The following is a 20,836-nucleotide window of genomic DNA, read 5'->3' as shown; positions in this document are numbered from 1 at the left end:
GTGAAATATTAAGCTGAAAAGCTGTAATAAACGAGTCTGTTGAGAACTCAGTTCTGGCCTGCCGTGCTTCTGTGCTCCACCCACTTAGACACTTGTTACAGAACCATACTCTCATATGGAGTGACTTAAAAAAAAAACCCTCTGATGTTTACTTTTATTAATTTGACAGCCTGTGTGTCTAAAGCTGAAAACAGCACGAATTGAAATCTGAGCAGTTCAGGGTTAAAGTCTAACTCAGTCAGAGAGCTTCTGTGATAGTGCTGGGAACTGAACTGAACTTTCTGAGTCTCTGAAACACACACACACACACACACACACACACACACACACACACACACACACACACACACACAAATGCTACTACTAAGAAAAGACTGCAGCAGCATGTGAGTGAACTTGAAATTGAGCAGCATGCTAAAATCAGTGTGGAAATCTTCATCTTCAACACAGTTTCAAATAAATTTGAAAAAAAATGGGAGTTTTCACATGTTGACCCCTGACACAGTCAATAACACACCTGTAGTGGAGAGTTCCAAATGATCAAAGGTTCAATTGACACAAGAGGCTGCCTGCAATTTGGCTGATTTACGGTAACTTTGCTTGATTAACCCTTCACACGCCTCAGGGTTGAGTAGCCAGAACAGGAAGTTCCATCAGGCCCAGGAACAGGTTGGTATATTCTTCCCTAATAGAACGTCCAGCAAGAGTTATTATACTGAGCAAAGAGCGTATGAGGTTCCTGTAAATGTTTTGGTTGAGGAGAGTGGGGTGGTCTGTATCACAGTCTGATCAAACAGACATCAAAAAGATCTCATCTCATTCTCTCTAGCCACTTTATCCTGTTCTACAGGGTGGCAGGCAAGCTGGAGCCTATCCCAGCTGACTACGGGCGAAAGGCGGGGTACACCCTGGACAAGTCGCCAGGTCATCACAGGGCTGACACATAGACACAGACAACCATTCACACTCACATTCACACCTACGCTCAATTTAGAGTCACCAGTTAACCTAACCTGCATGTCTTTGGACTGTGGGGGAAACCGGAGCACCCGGAGGAAACCCACGCGGACACGGGGAGAACATCCAAACTCCGCACAGAAAGGCCCTCGCCGGCCACGGGGCTCGAACCCGGACCTTCTTGCTGTGAGGCGACAGCGCTAACCACCACACCACCGTGCCACCCTGTCAAAAAGATATAATAAATAAACAAACAAACAAACACTGTTAGTCAAGTGATGTTAACACTTAAATGGTAGAAACCATTTATTCACAGAACATACATCATAAGTGCAAGATGATTTATAGGACAGTCTCAACCTGTTTGAGCAACAGTACCATTTAAAGCCCGGACACACATTTCACGGTCACGGCGCACCACACATTCAAGAGAAAAATAATCCATTAGTGTTCACATAATTTTGATTAACGCTGTGTGTATATATATATATATATATATATATATATATATATCATCTCATTATCTCTAGCTGCTTTATCCTTCTACAGGGTCACAGGCAAGCTGGAGTCTATCCCAGCTGACTACGGGCGAAAGGCAGGGTACACCCTGGACAAGTCGCCAGGTCATCACAGGGCTGACACATAGACACAGACAACCATTCACACTCACATTCACACCTACGGTCAATTTAGAGTCACCAGTTAACCTAACCTGCATGTCTTTGGACTGTGGGGGAAACCGGAGCGCCCGGAGGAAACCCACGCGGACACGGGGAGAACATCCAAACTCCGCACAGAAAGGCCCTCGCCGGCCACGGGGCTCGAACCCGGACCTTCTTGCTGTGAGGCGACAGCGCTAACCACCACACCACCGTGCCACCCTGTCAAAAAGATATAATAAATAAACAAACAAACAAACACTGTTAGTCAAGTGATGTTAACACTTAAATGGTAGAAACCATTTATTCACAGAACATACATCATAAGTGCAAGATGATTTATAGGACAGTCTCAACCTGTTTGAGCAACAGTACCATTTAAAGCCCGGACACACATTTCACGGTCACGGCGCACCACACATTCAAGAGAAAAATAATCCATTAGTGTTCACATAATTTTGATTAACGCTGTGTATGTGTGTGTATATATATATATATATATATATATATATATATATATATATATATATATGTGTGTGTGTGTGTGTGTGTGTGTGTTTGTGTGTGACATCCCAGCTTGATTAAATCACTTACAGACAAATATTTATTGAAAAAACAACTTTTATATTATAATAAATGTTTTACACACAGAAAAATATATTTATAGTTAAAAAAAAATCTTTTATAAATATTTTATAGATGGAAAAAATTCTATAAATTTAATGCTTTTTGACTGAGTAAAATTACAACAAGAAATATAAAGTTTTCATTTTACTGAAATGTATCAAATAAACATGAAGGAATTAAACCCTGTGAGCTGTCAGTTAAAGAAATAAGAAACAGAATTAGATTTGGGGGAAATGTTCAGATTTTTGTAACACTTTTCTTAAAATGTATAAATGTTATCTCTGTGTGTGTGTGTTGAAACTTTGCAGATTGCACAATATAATATAGAGCACAAGCAGTGAGGAGAACATCAGGATTGGACTTAACTCTGAAGGGTTTTTTTTTGTGAGTGTGTGTGGGTGTGGGTGTGTATGTTTTTTTCCCCAGTTCTGTTGAAACACCATTGCACCCCACTCTATCACTGACCTCCCCGTGTCAGTGTTTCATCATCACAGTGAATAAGTGGAGTGGGAGAGGTTGTTTTGGAGTTGGTGTGTGTGAGGTTGGTGTCTATAAAAGCTGTGGTCCTGCTCGCAAAGATATTTTTCCTCAGACTGAACCAAGACCTGCAGGCAGGATGCATGTGGACCTGGTGTGGCTGACGGCTGCACTTCTGTCTTTTCCTCTGCTCACACTATGTAGCCCACTGTGAGTACACACACTCTATCTATCTATCTATCTATCTATCTATCTATCTATCTATCTATCTATCTATCTATCTATCTATTGCAAAACTTAATTAATGGAAGCTTTTTTTCACATATAGTGCATGCAATTTTATTTTTTCACACATGATCACAATGTTACCATGATGTCATGTGTCTTGACTTGAGCTCAGGGCATAACATGAGGAAATGTACTTTTCACACACATTTAAACAAATCTGATTTGATTTTAATGCCTATAAGTTCAGTGTAAAACTTGAGTTATAGTTATAACAGGGCAAAAAGCTTGTTTTCTAAGTGCTGTAGATTTGGTAGGCAATTTTCCCCCATATTCTCTCCACAGGTTATTCACCTGCCAATTCCAACCCCCTCCCCCACCCTTGCTAACTTTCCACCCTGGTAGGCAACAGCGACGAAACGGGGAGGGTTGAACTGCTGCTTATGCTGTGTCATACACTTGGTGGAAATCGCTATCCACCCTTTTCTGTGTACACGAGCTGATAGTGCTGCTGTGATTGACATGCAAGAGAATAGGCCCCTCCCACTCATGCACTCATGCAGAGCTCATGGGCAATTTTGCTCTTTTGACCTGTAGGGTTGTGTCATCATCAGAATTCAAACTCACAGCCACCTGATGAAATGGTGAACATTTTTCTGTTGCCCCACTCAGGAATCAGATTTTGTTGGTTTTAAGAAAGTTGAAAGTGAATTAACTGAAAGGTTGATGTGAAAGAAATGTACCTGTGTATAAAATGTCTTTTATCTTTATTTGACATACCTTTTCCTAAAGGAAAATCTCTGGGTCTCGAACATGGAATCACACTAAATGCGACATTTTATTATATGTATACAGTACAGTTAGTAAAAGTTAAATACTGTAGATTACAAAGAAAAAAAAACATGGAAAGCATTTTCCTCTTGTCTTAACAGCAACATCTTGGTGGCCCCGAACCTGCTGCGGGTGGGCACACCTGAGAGTGTGTTCGTGGAGGCACAGGATTACACTGGAGATAAAATCTCAGTGAAGATCAGCGTGAAGAACTTCCCACAAAAAAATACAGAACTGACAACTGAATCTGTCGTCCTCACCGCTGACAAGAGCTACCAAGCTACTGTAAACATAAAGGTGGGTTGTCCGAGATTGCAAGACAAAACGAACAGGATCCACAAAAGTTGGGATATTTTTCAAAATGCAATAAAACAAAAAATCTGTGATTTGTTAATTCACATGAACTTTTATTTAACTGACAAAAGTACAAAGAGAATATTTGCAATAGTTTTACTGACCAACTTAATTGTATTTTGAAAATATAAACAGTTAGAATTTGATTCCTGCAACACACTCAAAAAAAGTTGGGACAGAGGTATTATGACCGTTGTATTACATCACCTTTGCTTTTAATCATGTGGGATCTGAGGAGACTAATTGTTGCAGTTTTGCTATTGGAATTTTTGTCTATTTTTTGCTTGATACAAGACTTGAGCAGCTCAACAGTCCATGGCCTCCATTGTCTAATTCTCCTCTTCATGATGTGCCATACATTCTCAATAGGACACAGATCTGGACTGGCAGCAGGCCAGTCAAGTACATGCACTCTATGTCTATGAAGCCATGCTGTAGTAGTCTGTGCAGAATGAGGTGTGGCATTGTCCTGCTCAAATAAGCATGGACTTCTTGGGAAGAGATGTCGCCTTGATGAATATGTCTCCACATCAATGGTACCTTCACACACATGCACCTCCCACTTGACATGGGCACTGACACCCCCCCCCCCATACCATCACAGATGCTGCTTTTACACCTTTCTCTGATAACAAACTGGATGGTTGTGTTCACCTTTGGCACTGAGAACTCGACGTCTGGTTTTCCCAAAAACAAGCTGAAATGTGACTCATCTGACCACAGCACACATTTCCACTGTCTTTCAGTCCATCTGAGATGAGTTCTGGCCCAGAGAAATCAGTGGAGTTTCTTATAGAATTGATGAATGGCTTCCTTCTTGTGTAATACAGTTTCAGGTTGTGTTTCTGGATGCAGCAGTGGACTGTGTTAAGTAACAACGGTTTTCTGAAGTCCTCCCGAGCGGCTATATTTGTCACATTAGCATGATGGTTTCTCAGGCAGTGCCGCCTGAGGGCTCAAAGGTCACGCCCATTCAACAGTAGTTTCTGACCTCACCCTTTATACACTGAGATGTCTCAGAAATCCCTGAATCTTTTCACAATATTATGCACTATAAATTTTGAAAGACCTAAAATCTTGCAGTGAGAAATGTTCTTTTTGAATTGACAAGCAATTCTCTCATGAATTTTGGCACAAAGCAGTGAGCCACGCCGATCCTTACTTACAGAGACTGAGCCTTTGGTGCTGCTCCTTTGAAACTCAATCGTGTGACCAATTAACCTGCTGATTGTGGAATCTTCCAGAATGGTGTTACCTGAATATCTTGTAAACTTTTCAGTCTTATTTTGTCTCTGTCCCAACTTTTTTTGAGTGTGTTGCAGGAATCAAATTCTAACTTCGTTTATATTTACAAAATACAATTAAGTTGGTCAGCAAAACTATTGAAAATCTTTTCTTTGTACTTTTGTCAGTTAAATAAAGATTCACATGAATTAACAAATCACAGATTTTCGTTTTTATTGCATTTTGGAAAATATCCCAAGTTTTCTAGAAATGGGGTTAGTGTATACGTATATACTGTCGATCTTTTTACTGTAATAATGAGATTTGTGATTTCTGTCATGAATTTTGCTGTGGTCCAGATTCCTGACAATAAGAACTTCTTTAATGACGACCCACTGGAGAAGCAGTATGTGTACCTGCAGGCTCAGTTTCCTTCGAGCCTGCTCGAGAAAGTGGTCCTCCTCTCCTTCCAGTCTGGCTACATATTCGTTCAGACAGACAAGAGCATCTACACACCTGCAACACCAGGTAAAGCAGTCTGGACTCAGCTCACTGATGTACGACCAAATGGAGTGTCATGTGGACAAAAGCTGAAGTTTTGATGCAAAAGGGCACCAACATTTAAACACAAGTTCCACCGAGATAGATAGATAGATAGATAGATAGATAGATAGATAGATAGATAGATAGATAGATAGATAGATAGATAGATAGAATTACTCTATCCACATTCACTGGATATGAGCGATTGCACGCTCTGATTGGCTACTCTACTACTAGGATATCAACTCATATACCATGAGTAGAGAAAAACAAAATGGCGTCGCGTGTTGCTGAGCCAACCAAGGACAAAATAAAAACTCACCTTGAAAACAAAACCCCAGAAAATACAAAAAAAGCAACAAAATATGGAATGAAAGTATTTGATGGTAAGAACTTACGTTTTTAAAAAAATTCCAAGAATTATTAATATCGCATTTTTCACAAATTGCTCCTGTCGTTTCGCCAGTTTGTTTACATTCTAAGCGGAAATTGTTTTGTCGGATGTTTTGTATAAAGTTTTTATTTATCGAATTTGCAAAAAATAAAAATACTCTGTTTCTCAAAATCCAGAGAATGTGGGGAGAATAAAACAGTTATTCCACTCAATCTCTATGCTACGCGCCTCGTCGGCTATCAGCTCATGTATGACTCAATTTTGTGGAATAACTGTTAAATATTTAAAAATACATTATTTATTTATTTATTTATTAGTTTGAAAGAAATAGATTAATTCTTTCTTTCATTTTTTTCTTTATTCATTTATTTATCATTCTCAAAATGATTTTTTTTCATGGTAGAAATCATGTTCAGTGTACATGCCCTAATTGATATAAATTCATTAAAAGTGTACCGTAGTTAAAGCAAATGGATTGTCTTTTTGTCGCAGTTCGTTACAGAATCTTCTCGCTGACTCCGAATCTGCAGCCCGTTGAACAGACCGGAGGAATCTATGTCGAAATCATAGTAAGTGATCAAACAACACCTCGGTTTGGATTCCTTCCACTCGACAGTTTGGAACTGTGATTTATTTTTTATTTATTTAATCGTGAGCTAGAATACTCTAACTTGTGATTTTCTGGTCCATCCATCTTATCCATCCATTCTGTCTTTCCTGAAAGATATCTGAATGATAGAGAGATTCTGTTTCAGATCCTGCTGGCATGTTGTGACTGATTTTAAATGTCCACTTCTCCTGAACCACAAATAATGGTTTCTTCTTTTTTTTCTCCCAAGAATCCTCAAGGAATCACAATTAACAGGGACACGGTCTTCCCCAAGCTGGGGACCATAACCGGGTCATACAACATCCCTGAAGTGGCCAAGTGAGTCACTGCTTTAATGTTTCTGATACGAAGAGTTTGGATACAGTCATTACACACCAAAACATCTGGGCACTAATTACACTTCATTATACTCACAGAGAGGATTAATGTGATGCCTTAGATTTAATATGAAACTCTCTCTCTCTCTCTCTCTCTCTCTCTCTCTCTCTTTAAAGATCTGGGATATGGTCTTTAGTAACGCGGTTTAAAAACACCCCACAGAAGAACTTCACTGCTCAATTTGAAGTTAAAGAATATGGTACAGTTTATATAATTAATACTGAAAACCCCACCCTCCTTCTGTTATTTCTACGTCTGTTAAAATGTTGTTTTTCACTTTGCAGTGCTGCCAAACTTTGAGGTCACATTAAAACCCTCCAAAGCCTTTTTCTATGTGGATGATGAGAACCTAAAAGTGGATATAACTGCCAAGTGAGTCGAACATGTCAGTGACAGTGAGTGAAAATAGCGTTACAAGTACAGTTGTAGTGATGGGCAAAAATAAATAACGAATGTTGCAAATGTTATTTAACAATTATTCTCTGAAGGTGAAGTGAATACTGGTGAAGAATTACCAAGATGGAGTTTGTTTTAGTATCATTAAAAAAAAAAAATCATTGAAAAACAATTTATTTCAAACCTCAAAATTTTCACGTAAATGTAATAACTTTGTGGCTCAGACTTGTGTCACTTCTCTACTCCGAGTCACATAAAATCCTTTGTTTTGAAATTGATAAAATAAATCCCAACTCCACCTTACCTTTGAATAGTTTTAGACCAAACTTCAGAGCATCTTTAGTGCTTTTAGGAACAGCATTTTCTTTCGTCATCTGTAATTCTTCACTGATGGTGATGAAGCGATCAGCCGCCATTTCGCCGAGTCGCTCGAGGTGATTATCGAGAAATAGTCTGAATTTCTCGACCAATCAGAGCACACGATTTTCTATACTAAACTAATATACTGAGAATCGGAGTGGTGTGATGAAACAGGGTTAAAGTTACAGAAGTTGATTATTTTCCGATAACAAAGAGACTCCTCTGTCCTGAAGACTTTTTGTATCAGAAAACTCTTACAAAGCTCTGACACTGGAGACTCTTTCAATTAATTGGAAATGAATACAGTATTTAGACATCTAGACCACCTATGTCCCTATGACTCATCTGTTACCATAGAAACAATTAGAATAAGCACAATAATATGAACCCGCCGCATGACTCTCAGAGCTGCCGTCCGAGAAAACTAATCAATATTTGTTTTTAATTCCAGTTATACAGTTTCTATTTGTGCTTGTGTCTGTCCTGTGGCATGAGCAAATGCCAGAACAACTTCACGTACATTTTATTGTAAATAAATAATCATGGTGCATGTTTTTCATGTGGCCTGTTGTGTGTATGATCTAACGTTTGTGAATTGTATGAAGGTACCTGTTTGGGAACAATGTGGTTGGAGTTGCGTTTGTCGTGTTCGGCGTTAAAAGCGATGACTCGAAGACCGCGCTGCCTGCCTCTTTACAAAGACAACAGGTCAGATCTATGGCTTTCTGACGTTTCACATTATCACACTGCTGCGGGAAAAAAATCTCATTCATTCACTTGGTTCTGTATTGTAAGATTGATTTCTTGGATTCAGATTTAAATACAAATTTGGGACTAGGACTATTTATTTATTTATTTATTTATTTATTTATTATTCAAGAATTTTTGGTTCCAAAACACTCATCTCATCTCATTCTCATTATCTCTAGCCGCTTTATCCTGTTCTACAGGGTCGCAGGCAAGCTGGAGCCTATCCCATCTGACTACGGGTGAAAGGCGGGGTACACCCTGGACAAGTCGCCAGGTCATCACAGGGCTGACACATAGACACAGACAACCATTCACACTCACATTCACACCTACGCTCAATTTAGAGTCACCAGTTAACCTAACCTGCATGTTTTTGGACTGTGGGGGAAACCGGAGCACCCGGAGGAAACCCACGCGGACACAGGGATAACATGCAAACTCCGCACAGAAAGGCCCTCGCCGGCCACGGGGCTCGAACCCGGACCTTCTTGCTGTGAGGCGACAGCGCTAACCACTACACCACCATGCCGCCCCATTCCAAAACGCTATATATCCAATTCCATTGTTTTGAGAAAAATCACTTTTTCTGATTACGGGAAGTGATAAAAGGAAAACCACTGTATCCTGTTTTAAAATTTATTGACCAACTCCTTAATGATAATAAACTTCAAAAATGAAATCCAGAACTAATTAACAGCTTTTAACTGAATCAAGTAATTATTTTTGTCAAGTCGCTACATATCCATGCCACAGCATTTTTCCTCAAAATGCTACATATCTCTTTCTATTTAAAGTGCATTTAACCATGTTCTTTCATGACAGATTATTTTATTTTATAGATTATTTTGTTTCTTTTAGATTATTTTAACAAAATTATTCATAATTCAACGTAAAATTGTCCAATAAATGCGAGAAGTGACGAAGCGATTTCCTACTTCATGGGCGCAGCCATCTTAGAAGACTTCATGCCTATGGCAGCCTCAGATTGGCCAAATGGATATGTCTGGTTTTGACAAAAATTGAAGGCGGCGCTTGTCGTGTTTTGGAACGAAAGGCCGTAATGCAGTGTGTAAATTAATGTCAGATATCGTATTTTGGTGAAAACTGAATATGGTACGAGGAAGATATGATAACTGCTGATGGTTTGGTGGCGGGACTTTCAATTTTTCCAATTTGGCATTTATCGCGTTTTGGAACCAAACTCTTACCATTTTTTTTTTGTTTTTTGCAATTTATAATCAAATGTGAAGGTGACCATTATGCCCTCCAGAAACAGTGATGGACAGCGGGATCGAAACCCCTGATGTCAGCATGGTGTCTGAATTATGGCTCTGACAGTTCCTCTGCTTCAGTTACATCACTAAAGTTCATAATTAATTGGACTTAACTTGAGTTGTCCATGGGACTTTGTTTAATCTCAATTCAGCATTGTTGTTGTTTTGTTTTGTGTCCTACCCACAAAATGTTCTCATGAATTTACTTCGTTCCATTTTCCAAAATATCAACAAAATAACAGCCTCATTTACACCATTGTGACTTGGTCTGATCTGATCCTATACGCTTCATATCACCAACATTTATTCTATCCACATTCACTGGATATGAGCCATCATGCGCTCTGATTGGCTACTCTACTACTAGGATATCAGCTCATATACTGTGAGTAGAGAAAAACAAAATGGCGGGGCGTGTTGCTGAACCAACCAAGGATGAAATAAAAACTCTACTCGAAAACAAAACCCCAAAAAATAAAAAAAGCAACAAAATATGGAATAAAACATATTTGATGGTAAGAATGTATCTTTTTAAAATTATTTTTCAAGAGTTATTATTATCAGATTTTTTTATAAATTGCTCCTGTCATTTTGCCAGTTTGTTTACATTCTAAGCGGGAATGATTTTGTCAGACGTTTTGTAGAAAGTTTTTATTTATTGAATTTGCAAAAAATAAAAATTTTCCGTTTCTCAAAAGCCAGTGAATGTAGGGAGAATAAAACAGTTATTCCACTCACTCAGTGCTACGCACCTCGTCACCTATTAGCTCGTGTACAACTCGATTTCATGGAATAACTGTTAAATATACACACCTGGATTTGTGTCTGTTTAGAAAACACTATCTGTTCAGAATAATTTATTCATATTCGCTTCCAAGTATCAAGTGTTATTTGTCGTGCACAAAATGTGATGATTGTGCATTACTACTACTACTGCTGCTGCTGCTACTAATGTGTAGCATTTTATCTTGCATGTAGATCATTAATGGAGAGGGACAGGCGGAGCTCACGAGAGCGACGATCCAGAACACTTTCCCAAACATTAATGAACTGATTGGACGCTCTTTGTACGTTTCAGTCAGTGTTTTAACTGAGACTGGTAAGAGTCCAGCAGTTTTGTATATACAGTATACATATAGACCTGTGTAAAAGTGTTAGGCACATGTAAAGAAATGCTGTCGAGCAAAAATGGCTTAAAAATAATGAAATTAAATGTTTCAACATTAAAAAATACCATAAACAGTAAGCAGTAAGCCATAATAAATGAACCAAAGACAATATTTGGTGTGACCCTTATCAAAAAGAAGTATACTTCAAGTTCATTTTATTAAGTATACTTAAGTAATGTGAAAGTATATTTTCTTAAGTATACTTTTGTGCACTAAGTATACTGATATTAATGTACTTACAGTATACTTGTAAGTAAACTAATCTAATACTTCTTGGGACTAAATTGGCCCACTTTTAGTTTATAAAAAGTATACTTTAAGTCTAAGAGAAGTAAACTCTGAGTATACAACTAGTATTTTTATTTTGTACTGCAAGTATACCACAAGTAAACTTATATACAAATAGTTTGCTAGTTCTATACTTGTAGTCCACTCTTTAGTTTACAAAAGCATAATTCATAGAAAACTGGAAATATACTATGAGTTTACTTGTTTTATACTTCTAGTCCACTTTTTAGTTTACTAAAGTATACTTTGTAGTATACTGGAGATATACTATTGGTTTACTTGTTACACACTTCAAGTCCACTTTTTAGTTAATAAAAATATACTTTATAGCATATTGGAACTATACTATAAGTTACTGGTTATACTGTATACATCTAGTCCACTTTTTAATTTTGAAGTTTACTGCAATTACCCTTCTAGGTATACTATTAGTTTTCTAGCCCGAACCTTTACCTCATGCACACTACCAGTGGACAACTTAAGTGTTTTTTACCTGAAGTTAGAATGAAGTTATAAAGGTACGAATTCACAGAACAACAACAGATCCTCAGGATTAAGAACATATTCATTTTCTTTAAAAATCAAAATTTAAAGCAACATTGTATTAAATGCCAAAGTATAAAGACGCGGCAATGACAACTGAAATTGACATCCAAGCTCTAAAGAAAAAGAAATAAATAAAAAATAATAATTATCCCACTCAGGAGAAATAAAAAAAAAAAAAAAAACTTATGTGGAACCACAGACCTAAGAGTCAACAATGCTGAAGCACAACTACAGGGCAAGTACACTTAAACATCTCTCATCTCATCCCTAGCCGCTTTATCCTGTTCTACAGGGTCGCAGGCAAGCTGGAGCCTATCCCAGCTGACTACGGGCGAAAGGCGGGGTACACCCTGGACAAGTCGCCAGGTCATCACAGGGCTGACACATAGACACAGACAACCATTCACACCTACGGTCAATTTAGAGTCACCAGTTAACCTAACCTGCATGTCTTTGGACTGTGGGGGAAACCGGAGCACCCGGAGGAAACCCACGCGGACACGGGGAGAACATGCAAACCCCGCACAGAAAGGCCCTCGCCGGCCATGGGGCTCAAACCCGGACCTTCTTGCTGTGAGGCGACAGCGCTAACCACTACACAACCGTGCCGCCCACACTTAAACATAAGGCAAAAATATTTTAATACTTTATTAAATTTTTGTTAAGTATACCTTGATCAAAACTTTAAGTATAAGCTTAATATACTTAGACTTTTCTATATACTTTTCAGTAGAAGCCAAGTATACTTCTGTATAACTTTATTAAGTATATCTCTGATAAGTAAATAAAAAGTAAACTACAGCTCAGATATATTACAAACCTTTTTTCTGTAACATTTAATTTTGTGCTGGGAAAAAAATAAGAACGTTTGGAACTCTAAAATGTTTTGTAATGTTGTGACTCAATAATGTCGAAGTCATAAAACAGAAATCGATAAAGTTTGGATGGAAAAAAACAGGGGGGCTAAGACTTTTGCACAGTACTGTATGTGTATGTTTGTGTGGTTGTTGATCTATATCAAACCATCTGCCTCCTTTCAGCTGTCGTTTATCTTGAACAATGTTTCAGGGAGTGAGATGGTTGAAGCGGAGAGGGGGGGCATTCAAATTGTGAAATCACCCTACACTATCCAGTTCAAGAAAACCCCAAAATTCTTCCACCCTGTTATGCCTTTCGAGGTCACGGTATGAAATGTAATATGTCTGTCATCACAACATACACATGATAATTAAAATTTTGTCCAGAGCCATTTAACCGTGCTCTGCTCGACATAACATCCTTACAATCTTACACCTAAGAAATTATTCACTGGAGCACTGGATAATTCATGTAAATAATTATTTATAGAGATAAATAAATTATCATTTATCTATTATTAAATTATTTATTTGAAGTGTTAAAGTCAATAAATTATTAATTAAATACATTTAACTAAAATAATAATTAGATATATTTAATTATTTTAATTAAATGTTTATTTATTTATTTATTTATTGCATTGGTGTGTTGCTCCTATTAAATGTAATAAAAGTCCATGACCAATATAAAAATTCAGTACTTTTGAGTCATGTGCAGCATTTTAAACTCAGTAAAATAAAATAAAAATTGGATTACACAATGCATGTCTGATCTGGATTTGAAAAGGTTTATGTGACCAATCCGGACCAGTCACCTGCTGAAAATGTGGATGTGGTGGTCAAGCCCGGTGACGTGAGGGGTCGAACCAGCAGTAACGGCTTGGCTAAGGTCACAGTAAACATCCCAGGAGGAGGCAACACTCTAAAAATCACTGTAAGTCATGTCACATCAAAGAGGGTTTAAGAACATATTTGTTTTTTGAGAAATTAACATTTCGTGGCTGCTTATCAACTTGTGTTTATGCTATAAATACAACTCCAATTCCAAAAAACTTGGGATGCTCTGTAAAACATCAATAAAAACAGAATGTAAAGATTTGCAAGTCATGGAAACCTGATATTTCATTGAAAATAGTACAAAGAGAACATATCAGATGTTGAAACTGAGAAATATTTTTAAATTATATGCTCATTTTGAATTTGATGTCAGCAACATGTTTCAGAAAAGTTGGGACAGGGCAACAAAAGACTGAAAAAGTTGTGTACTGCTGGAAAAAAAAATCCTAATTTGGTTAATTGTCAACAGGTCAGTAAGATGATTGGGTATAAAAAGAGCATCCCAGAGAGGCGGAGTCTCTCAAACATAAAAATGGGGAGTGGTTCATTGCTGTGTGAAAGAATCTGTGGGCAAACAGTGCAACAATTTAAGAATAACTCAACATTCTCAATGTAAAATTGCAAAGAATTTGTGGATCACATCATCTATGGTCCATAATACCGTTAAAAGATTCAGAGAATCTGGAGAAATCTCTGTATGCAAGAGACCAGGCTGAAAACTGACATTGGATGCCTGTGATCTTCAGGCCCTCAGGAGACACTGCATTAAAAGCAGACACGTGTCTGTAGTGGAAATCACTGTAAGGTCTCAGGAACACTTCAGAAAACCATCGTCTGTGAAAACACTTCATTACTGCATCCACAAATGCAAGTTAAAACCAGATATAAACAATATCCAGAAACACCGCCCCTTTCTCTGGGCCCGAGCTCTTTTATGATGGACTGAGGTGAAGTGGAAAACTGTCCCAAGGTCTGACGAGTCAAAAGTAGAAATTCTTTTTAGAAATCATGGACACCACATCCTCCAGGCTAAAGAGGAGAGGAACCATCCAGCTTGTTATCAGTGCACAGTTCAAACGCCAGCATCTGTGATGGTATGAGGGGGCATTAGTGCACATAACATGGGCAGCTTGTACATCTGGGAAGGCATCATTAATGCTGAATGATATACACATGTTTCAGAGCAACATGCTGCCATCCAGACAAAATCTTTTTCAAGAAAAGCCTTCCTTCTTTCAGCAAGACAACGCCAAACCGCTTTCTGCACATATTAAACCTGCATGGCTCTATAGTAAAAGAGTCCAGGTGCTAAACTGGCCTGCTGCAGTCCAGATCTTTCTCCCATTTAAAACATTTGGCACATTATGAAGCATAAAAGCAGACTCTGAACTGTTGAGCAACTGAATTTTATATCAGGCAAGAATGGGACAACACTTCTCTTTCAGAACTACAGCAATTGGTCTCCTCAGTTCCCAAACATTTACAGTGTGTTGTTAAAAATAGAGGTGATGCAACACAGTAGTAAACATGCCCCTGTTCCAACTTTTCTGAAACGTGTTGACATCAAATTCAAAATGAGCATATATTAAAAAAACAATAAAATTTCTCAGTTTCAACATTTGATATGTTGCCTTTGTACTATTTTCAATGCAATATAGGGTTTCCATGATTTGCAAATTATCACATTCTGTTATCATTTATGTTGTAAACAGTGTCCCAATGTTTTTGGAATTGGGGCTGTAAAATTAATTACACAGGAATATGAATTATAAGGAAATGTACTACTTATATCATGTCCCGACTTTTAAAAAAAAAAAATCACAGACTAAGCTGGTTGAGTTGGTAAACTGTTTATTTTCCAGCTTTCACATGAATTAACAAAACTGATTAATACATGTTTGCCTGACTGTAGTGTTATTTGTTGTGTGTTTTGGAATTTGGTAACTGGATCAAGATGAATTTTCAAAACCAGTGAAGCACACTGGAAATTTAAAAGCTTTTAACTAAAATGGTTTTGCTGTATAACCAGGCAAGAACCGACGCCCCAGGCATACCATATGAAAGACAAGCTGAGAACACGATGACTGCCCAAGCTTACGCCACCAAAGGAGGCTCCGGCAATTATATAAATATTGGCATAGCTAATGCAGAACTGGCAATCGGTGATCCATTCAAGATCAACCTACATTTCAAAACTACTGTCGAAAATCACGACATCACTCTTGTGGTTGGTATCTCACACATACACACTGGGTTTAAATATTTTGTTGATATTGTGACATAGTTCTACTGACTTGTGTGTTACAGTAAAAATAATGCTAACCCAAAAACCTAACTTGAATTTTAATAGCTAAAGAAACACACTGGGGTTTTTTGATTTTTTTTTTAAAATAAATGCTCTGGGGCTTGTTTTTGTGTCAGACCCTTAGTAAAGGACAGATTGTAGAAGTGGAGAGGTTTAAGAGACTAAGCCAGCCGCTGGTGATTCTGTCTAAAATCGTCAAAAAAGAGCTGGTTCCCTCATTTCGAGTGGTGGCATATTTCAACGTAGGATCCACGGAGCTTGTGTCAGACTCAATCTGGGTTGACGTGAAGGACACATGCTTGGGAACGGTAGGCAATCTGCTTCCTTTTCATAGTAAGTTAAAATGTTGTACTCAAGAGTATTATCTTTTTGAAGGTTCAGGAATACACCGGTATTTTAAAGAGTCAACAGATGGCACGCACACACGCATAAAATATGCACTGTAAGGCCAAAGGTTTTCCCTTCATTGGACCCAACCGATCCAAACCTGTTCCAGCATGAAACAAGCATTGCCAGGCAAAACAAATCTCGCCTGGCGGCACTTATTTTATACCTATATGTTGATAATGGTAATATTCCTCAATCAACAGCTGTCAGGTTATAATCCTATGAAAATCCATGACCTTGAGTTTGACATTTCAAAGTCATTCAAGGTCAAAGATCATGGTGCCTAATGAAAGCCCATATGGCACTTCCTTTAAGTTGATAACGGCAAATATCTGTCTACCATCAACCATTTTCAAATTACAGCCCTCTGAAAATTTGTGACCTTGAATTTGACCTTTCAAGGTCAAAGATCATGGTGCCAAATGAAAGCCCATATGGGAGTTCCTATATGCTCATAATAGTAAACATCTGTCTATCGGCAACCATTTTTGAGTTATAATGGAAAATATGATATTTTGACCGAAAGGTCGACCTTTCCGGTGACCTTCACCTTGACCCGATTACCCCCAAAATTTAATCAGGTAATCTATGAACCATTGCCCACCTACCCTGAAAATTTGAGGTCAATTGGTGCAACTGTCTAGAGCTAGATTGTTAAGAGACAGACACACAAACAAACAGACAAAAAAACCTGGACTGATTACAATACCTCGCCCCACTTACATTTTGATTTAAAATGTCCTGGTATTTCAAAGAGTTCATGATGCCATGCACCCTAACAAGGTTCCCGAAGCCTTTGGAAGAGAAACAGGCCCACAGCATCACCGATCCTCCCCTATACTTCACAGTGGGCATGAGGTGCTTTTCCGCATACTCATCTTTTGAAGAAGAAAGAAGAAACCTTTGTCACATGCACACTTCAAGCACAGTGAAATTCACCCTCTGCATTTAACCCATATGAAGCCGTGAACACACACACACACCCAGAGCAGTGGGCAGCCACACTAGAGCGCCCAGGGAGCAGTCAGCGGTTCGGTACCTTGCTCAAGGGCACCTCAGCCCAAGGCCGCCCCACGTTAACCTAATTGCATTTCTTTGGACTGTGGGGGAAACCTGGAGCACTTGGAGGTAACCCACATAGACACGGGGAGAACATGCAAAGTCCACACAGAAAGGCCCTCGCTGGCCGCTGGGTTCGAACCCAGAACTCCAGACGTTTACGTTTATGCTTGTAAGTGAGAAAAGGCTTTTTCTGTGTATGCCTCCCAAACAGCTTGTTGGCATGTAGATAGCACCTGATGGTTGTTATGGAGACTGTGTGACCCCAAGATGCTACTCTTTGATGCAACTCTCTAACAGTGAGCTTTGGAGAACTTTTTACTTCTCTTACCATCCTCCTCACTGTGTGTGGTGGCAAGATAAACTTGCATCCTCGTCCAGGCTTGTTTGCCACTGTTCCAGTTGTTTTAAACTTCTTGATGATTCCTCTGACTGTAGATATGGGCAGGTGTAGGTGAGTGGCTATTTTCTTGTAGCCATTGCCTGACTTATGAAGGTCAACACACATCTGCCTTACTTGAATGGTGTGTTCTCTTGTCTTTCCCATGTTGAAGAGTGGATAAGAGAAATAGGCCTCTGTGTCACATCATATTTATACCCCGGGGAAACAGGATGTGATGAATTACTAATTAAAGGTTCCTAGATACTCTGATCAACTTTCTAAACTACAGTAGAAATGACAGAAATGCTTCAATTATATTTATTTTCTAGGAATTGTTATGGGTGCCAATATTTCTGGAACAGGTGATTTTATGAAAAATAATTATTTCTTAGTCAGGGATTTTTAATTGTTTTTAATTCACTTGATTTAAGGGTTACATTTTTCTACAATTTTCAGTGTGAGATTATGCTTCTGCAATAAAAATTGAATTTATTTTAAGGCTTTTAACACATCTTAACCAGGGGTGCCAATAATTGTGGAGGGCACTGTGTGTATATATATATATATATATATATATATATATATATCTCATCTCATCTCATTATCTCTAGCCGCTTTATCCTTCTACAGGGTCGCAGGCAAGCTGGAGCCTATCCCAGCTGACTACGGGTGAAAGGCGGGGTACACCCTGGACAAGTCGCCAGGTCATCACAGGGCTGACACATAGACACAGACAACCATTCACACTCACGCCTATGGTCAATTTAGAGTCACCAGTTAACCTAACCTGCATGTCTTTGGACTGTGGGGGAAACTGGAGCACCCGGAGGAAACCCACGCGGACACGGGCAGAACATGCAAACTCCACACAGAAAGGCCCTCGCCGGCCACGGGGCTCGAACCCGGACCTTCTTGCTGTGTGGCGACAGCGCTAACCACTACACCACTGTGCCACCCCATATATATATATATATATATATATATATATATATATATATATATAAATATAAAAGCATTTTGCTTTTGTTCCAGTAGCCTCTTTCTCATCAGTCTGGTTGCCCTGGTTCCTCAACACCTGACACAGACCTTGTTAGACCAGTATGCCTCTTGTTTTTCTGTCTCTCATTGATGAGGTAGGCAGGTAGCATTAAGTGCTTTGCCTATAGGCCTTTACTGGAATTGTCTCAACCAGGGCATGAACCACTGACCCCTGTAGAGAGCACTAAGTTAGCAATGTTATTAACTGAGCTATCGAAGAAGACTGGAAGATGGCACAGAGGCACGAATCATAGCTGCACAGGAACAGGCCCTAAGCACAAGATCGATAGAGGCTGGGGTCTACCACATGAGGCAGGACCCCAGGTGCAGACTGTGCAAAGATGCCTCTGAGACAATCCAGGAAGCGCATACATGGAAAGCCATAACCAAGTATCTGGCATAGTGTACAGAAACATCTGTGCCAAGTATGGACTTGAAGTCCCAAGGTCAAAGTGGGACACACCTTCGAAAGTGGTTGAGAATGACCAAGCTAAGATCCTGTGGGACTTCCAGATACAGACTGACAAACTGGTAATGGCTAACCAACTAGATATGGTAGTGGTGGACAAATGGAAGAACAAGGCTGTGGTGATAGATATGGCAATACCAAGTGACAACAACATCAGGAAAAAGGAACTTGAGAAGCTCAGGAAGTATTGAGGGCTGAAAGAAGAGCTAGAAAAGATGTGGAAGATGAAGACAACAGTGGTCTCTGTGGTGATAAGAGCCCTAGGTGCAGTGACCCCCCAAACTAGGAGAGTGTCTCCAACAGATCCCAGGAACAACATCCGAGAACTCTGTCCAGAAAAGTGCAGTCCTAGGAACAGCTAAGATACTGCGCAGGGCCCTCAAACTCCCAGGCCTCTGATAGAGGACCCAAGCTCAATGGAAAAAAGACCACCTGAAGGAGGGGCAAGTGGGGATTTTTAAAAAAATATATATAGAGTGAGTGTTTATTAAGAAAATACTATAAAGTGGCAGGCTTCCCAAAATCCTTTTAACGCTAAGAGAGTCTTCACCAGGGGAGACAGTGTTCATTGTGCTGCTCGCTCTATCATTACCAATGATCTTTGTGCTACAATGCTTTTGGGAAACTTGGCAAAGATTAGTAAACAGTAGTAACCTAAACAAGGTCAATATTTAGTCATGAAAGTATTGGGACAGCAAGGCCAATTCTTTTGTATTTGCTATACACTGAAAACAACTGGATTTGACATCAAAAGATGAATGTGAGATGATAGATTACCTGATATTTACATCTAGATCTGATAAACAGCCAAGACCAACGTGTTAGAATTGTGTTACCAGTCGCCCCATGGTAGATGTGACATGTTCACCAAGTTCGGCTAAGTTTCTGTCCCAAACACACTGTGCTACACTAAATCCTTTTGGACATCACCTTCCCAGAAATTCATAGACTCATTTGTTTCCCTTCGACTGGCTATAACCAGCTGATTAGTTTGCCATAAACTATTATATTGTTAGCTACCAGTTTTTATCCATCAATTTCCAGGCAAACAAAGCACTGGGTTGAGTAGCCCATTGGAGCTTCCATTTGCCTAGTGGGCCAGCTAACAAATTTGTCCACCCTTGATATATTTTTTCTCTCTTTTCTTTTTTCTTTATGTAATGTAGCTAAAACTGGATGTAAAGGAGAGTTTAAATGTCAAGAAGGTATTTAGCCCTCGTGATGAGTTCCATCTCATAGTAACTGGAGATCCAAGTGCCAAGGTTGGCCTGGTAGCTGTGGATAAGGGTGTCTTTGTCCTCAACAAGAACAGACTCACACAGAACCAGGTGAGTAATACCTGGCAGTGTTTTTAATTTTCATTATCTCATGGTTTTATGTTTGGTTTACTCAGGAATCAGGTAAAGGCAAAAAAAAAATGTGCCAGAGTCCAGTGTCCTC

General features: G+C 39.0%; 1 protein-coding gene across 1 annotated transcript in view; it reads left to right on the top strand.

Moving 5' to 3' along the window:
• The first annotated feature begins 2,732 nt into the window (after window positions 1-2,732).
• LOC132866441 (complement C3-like) overlaps window positions 2,733-20,836 on the top strand; it is a 70,707-nt gene continuing 52,603 nt past the window's right edge. Inside the window, exons 1-14 of the mRNA XM_060899201.1 lie at window positions 2,733-2,930; window positions 3,878-4,073; window positions 5,714-5,882; window positions 6,784-6,860; window positions 7,131-7,219; window positions 7,396-7,478; window positions 7,564-7,651; window positions 8,641-8,743; window positions 11,038-11,158; window positions 13,131-13,246; window positions 13,707-13,853; window positions 15,786-15,983; window positions 16,178-16,369; window positions 20,563-20,724. Of these exons, the coding sequence (XP_060755184.1) occupies window positions 2,860-2,930; window positions 3,878-4,073; window positions 5,714-5,882; window positions 6,784-6,860; window positions 7,131-7,219; window positions 7,396-7,478; window positions 7,564-7,651; window positions 8,641-8,743; window positions 11,038-11,158; window positions 13,131-13,246; window positions 13,707-13,853; window positions 15,786-15,983; window positions 16,178-16,369; window positions 20,563-20,724 (1,812 nt within the window). The 5' untranslated portion in view covers window positions 2,733-2,859. The remainder of the gene's footprint in view (window positions 2,931-3,877; window positions 4,074-5,713; window positions 5,883-6,783; window positions 6,861-7,130; window positions 7,220-7,395; window positions 7,479-7,563; window positions 7,652-8,640; window positions 8,744-11,037; window positions 11,159-13,130; window positions 13,247-13,706; window positions 13,854-15,785; window positions 15,984-16,177; window positions 16,370-20,562; window positions 20,725-20,836) is intronic.

Source organism: Neoarius graeffei, chromosome 18, assembly GCF_027579695.1.
Source record: "Neoarius graeffei isolate fNeoGra1 chromosome 18, fNeoGra1.pri, whole genome shotgun sequence".
In the NCBI taxonomy this organism is placed as follows: Eukaryota; Metazoa; Chordata; class Actinopteri; order Siluriformes; family Ariidae; genus Neoarius; species Neoarius graeffei.
This window is presented reverse-complemented; position numbering and strand designations above follow the sequence as displayed.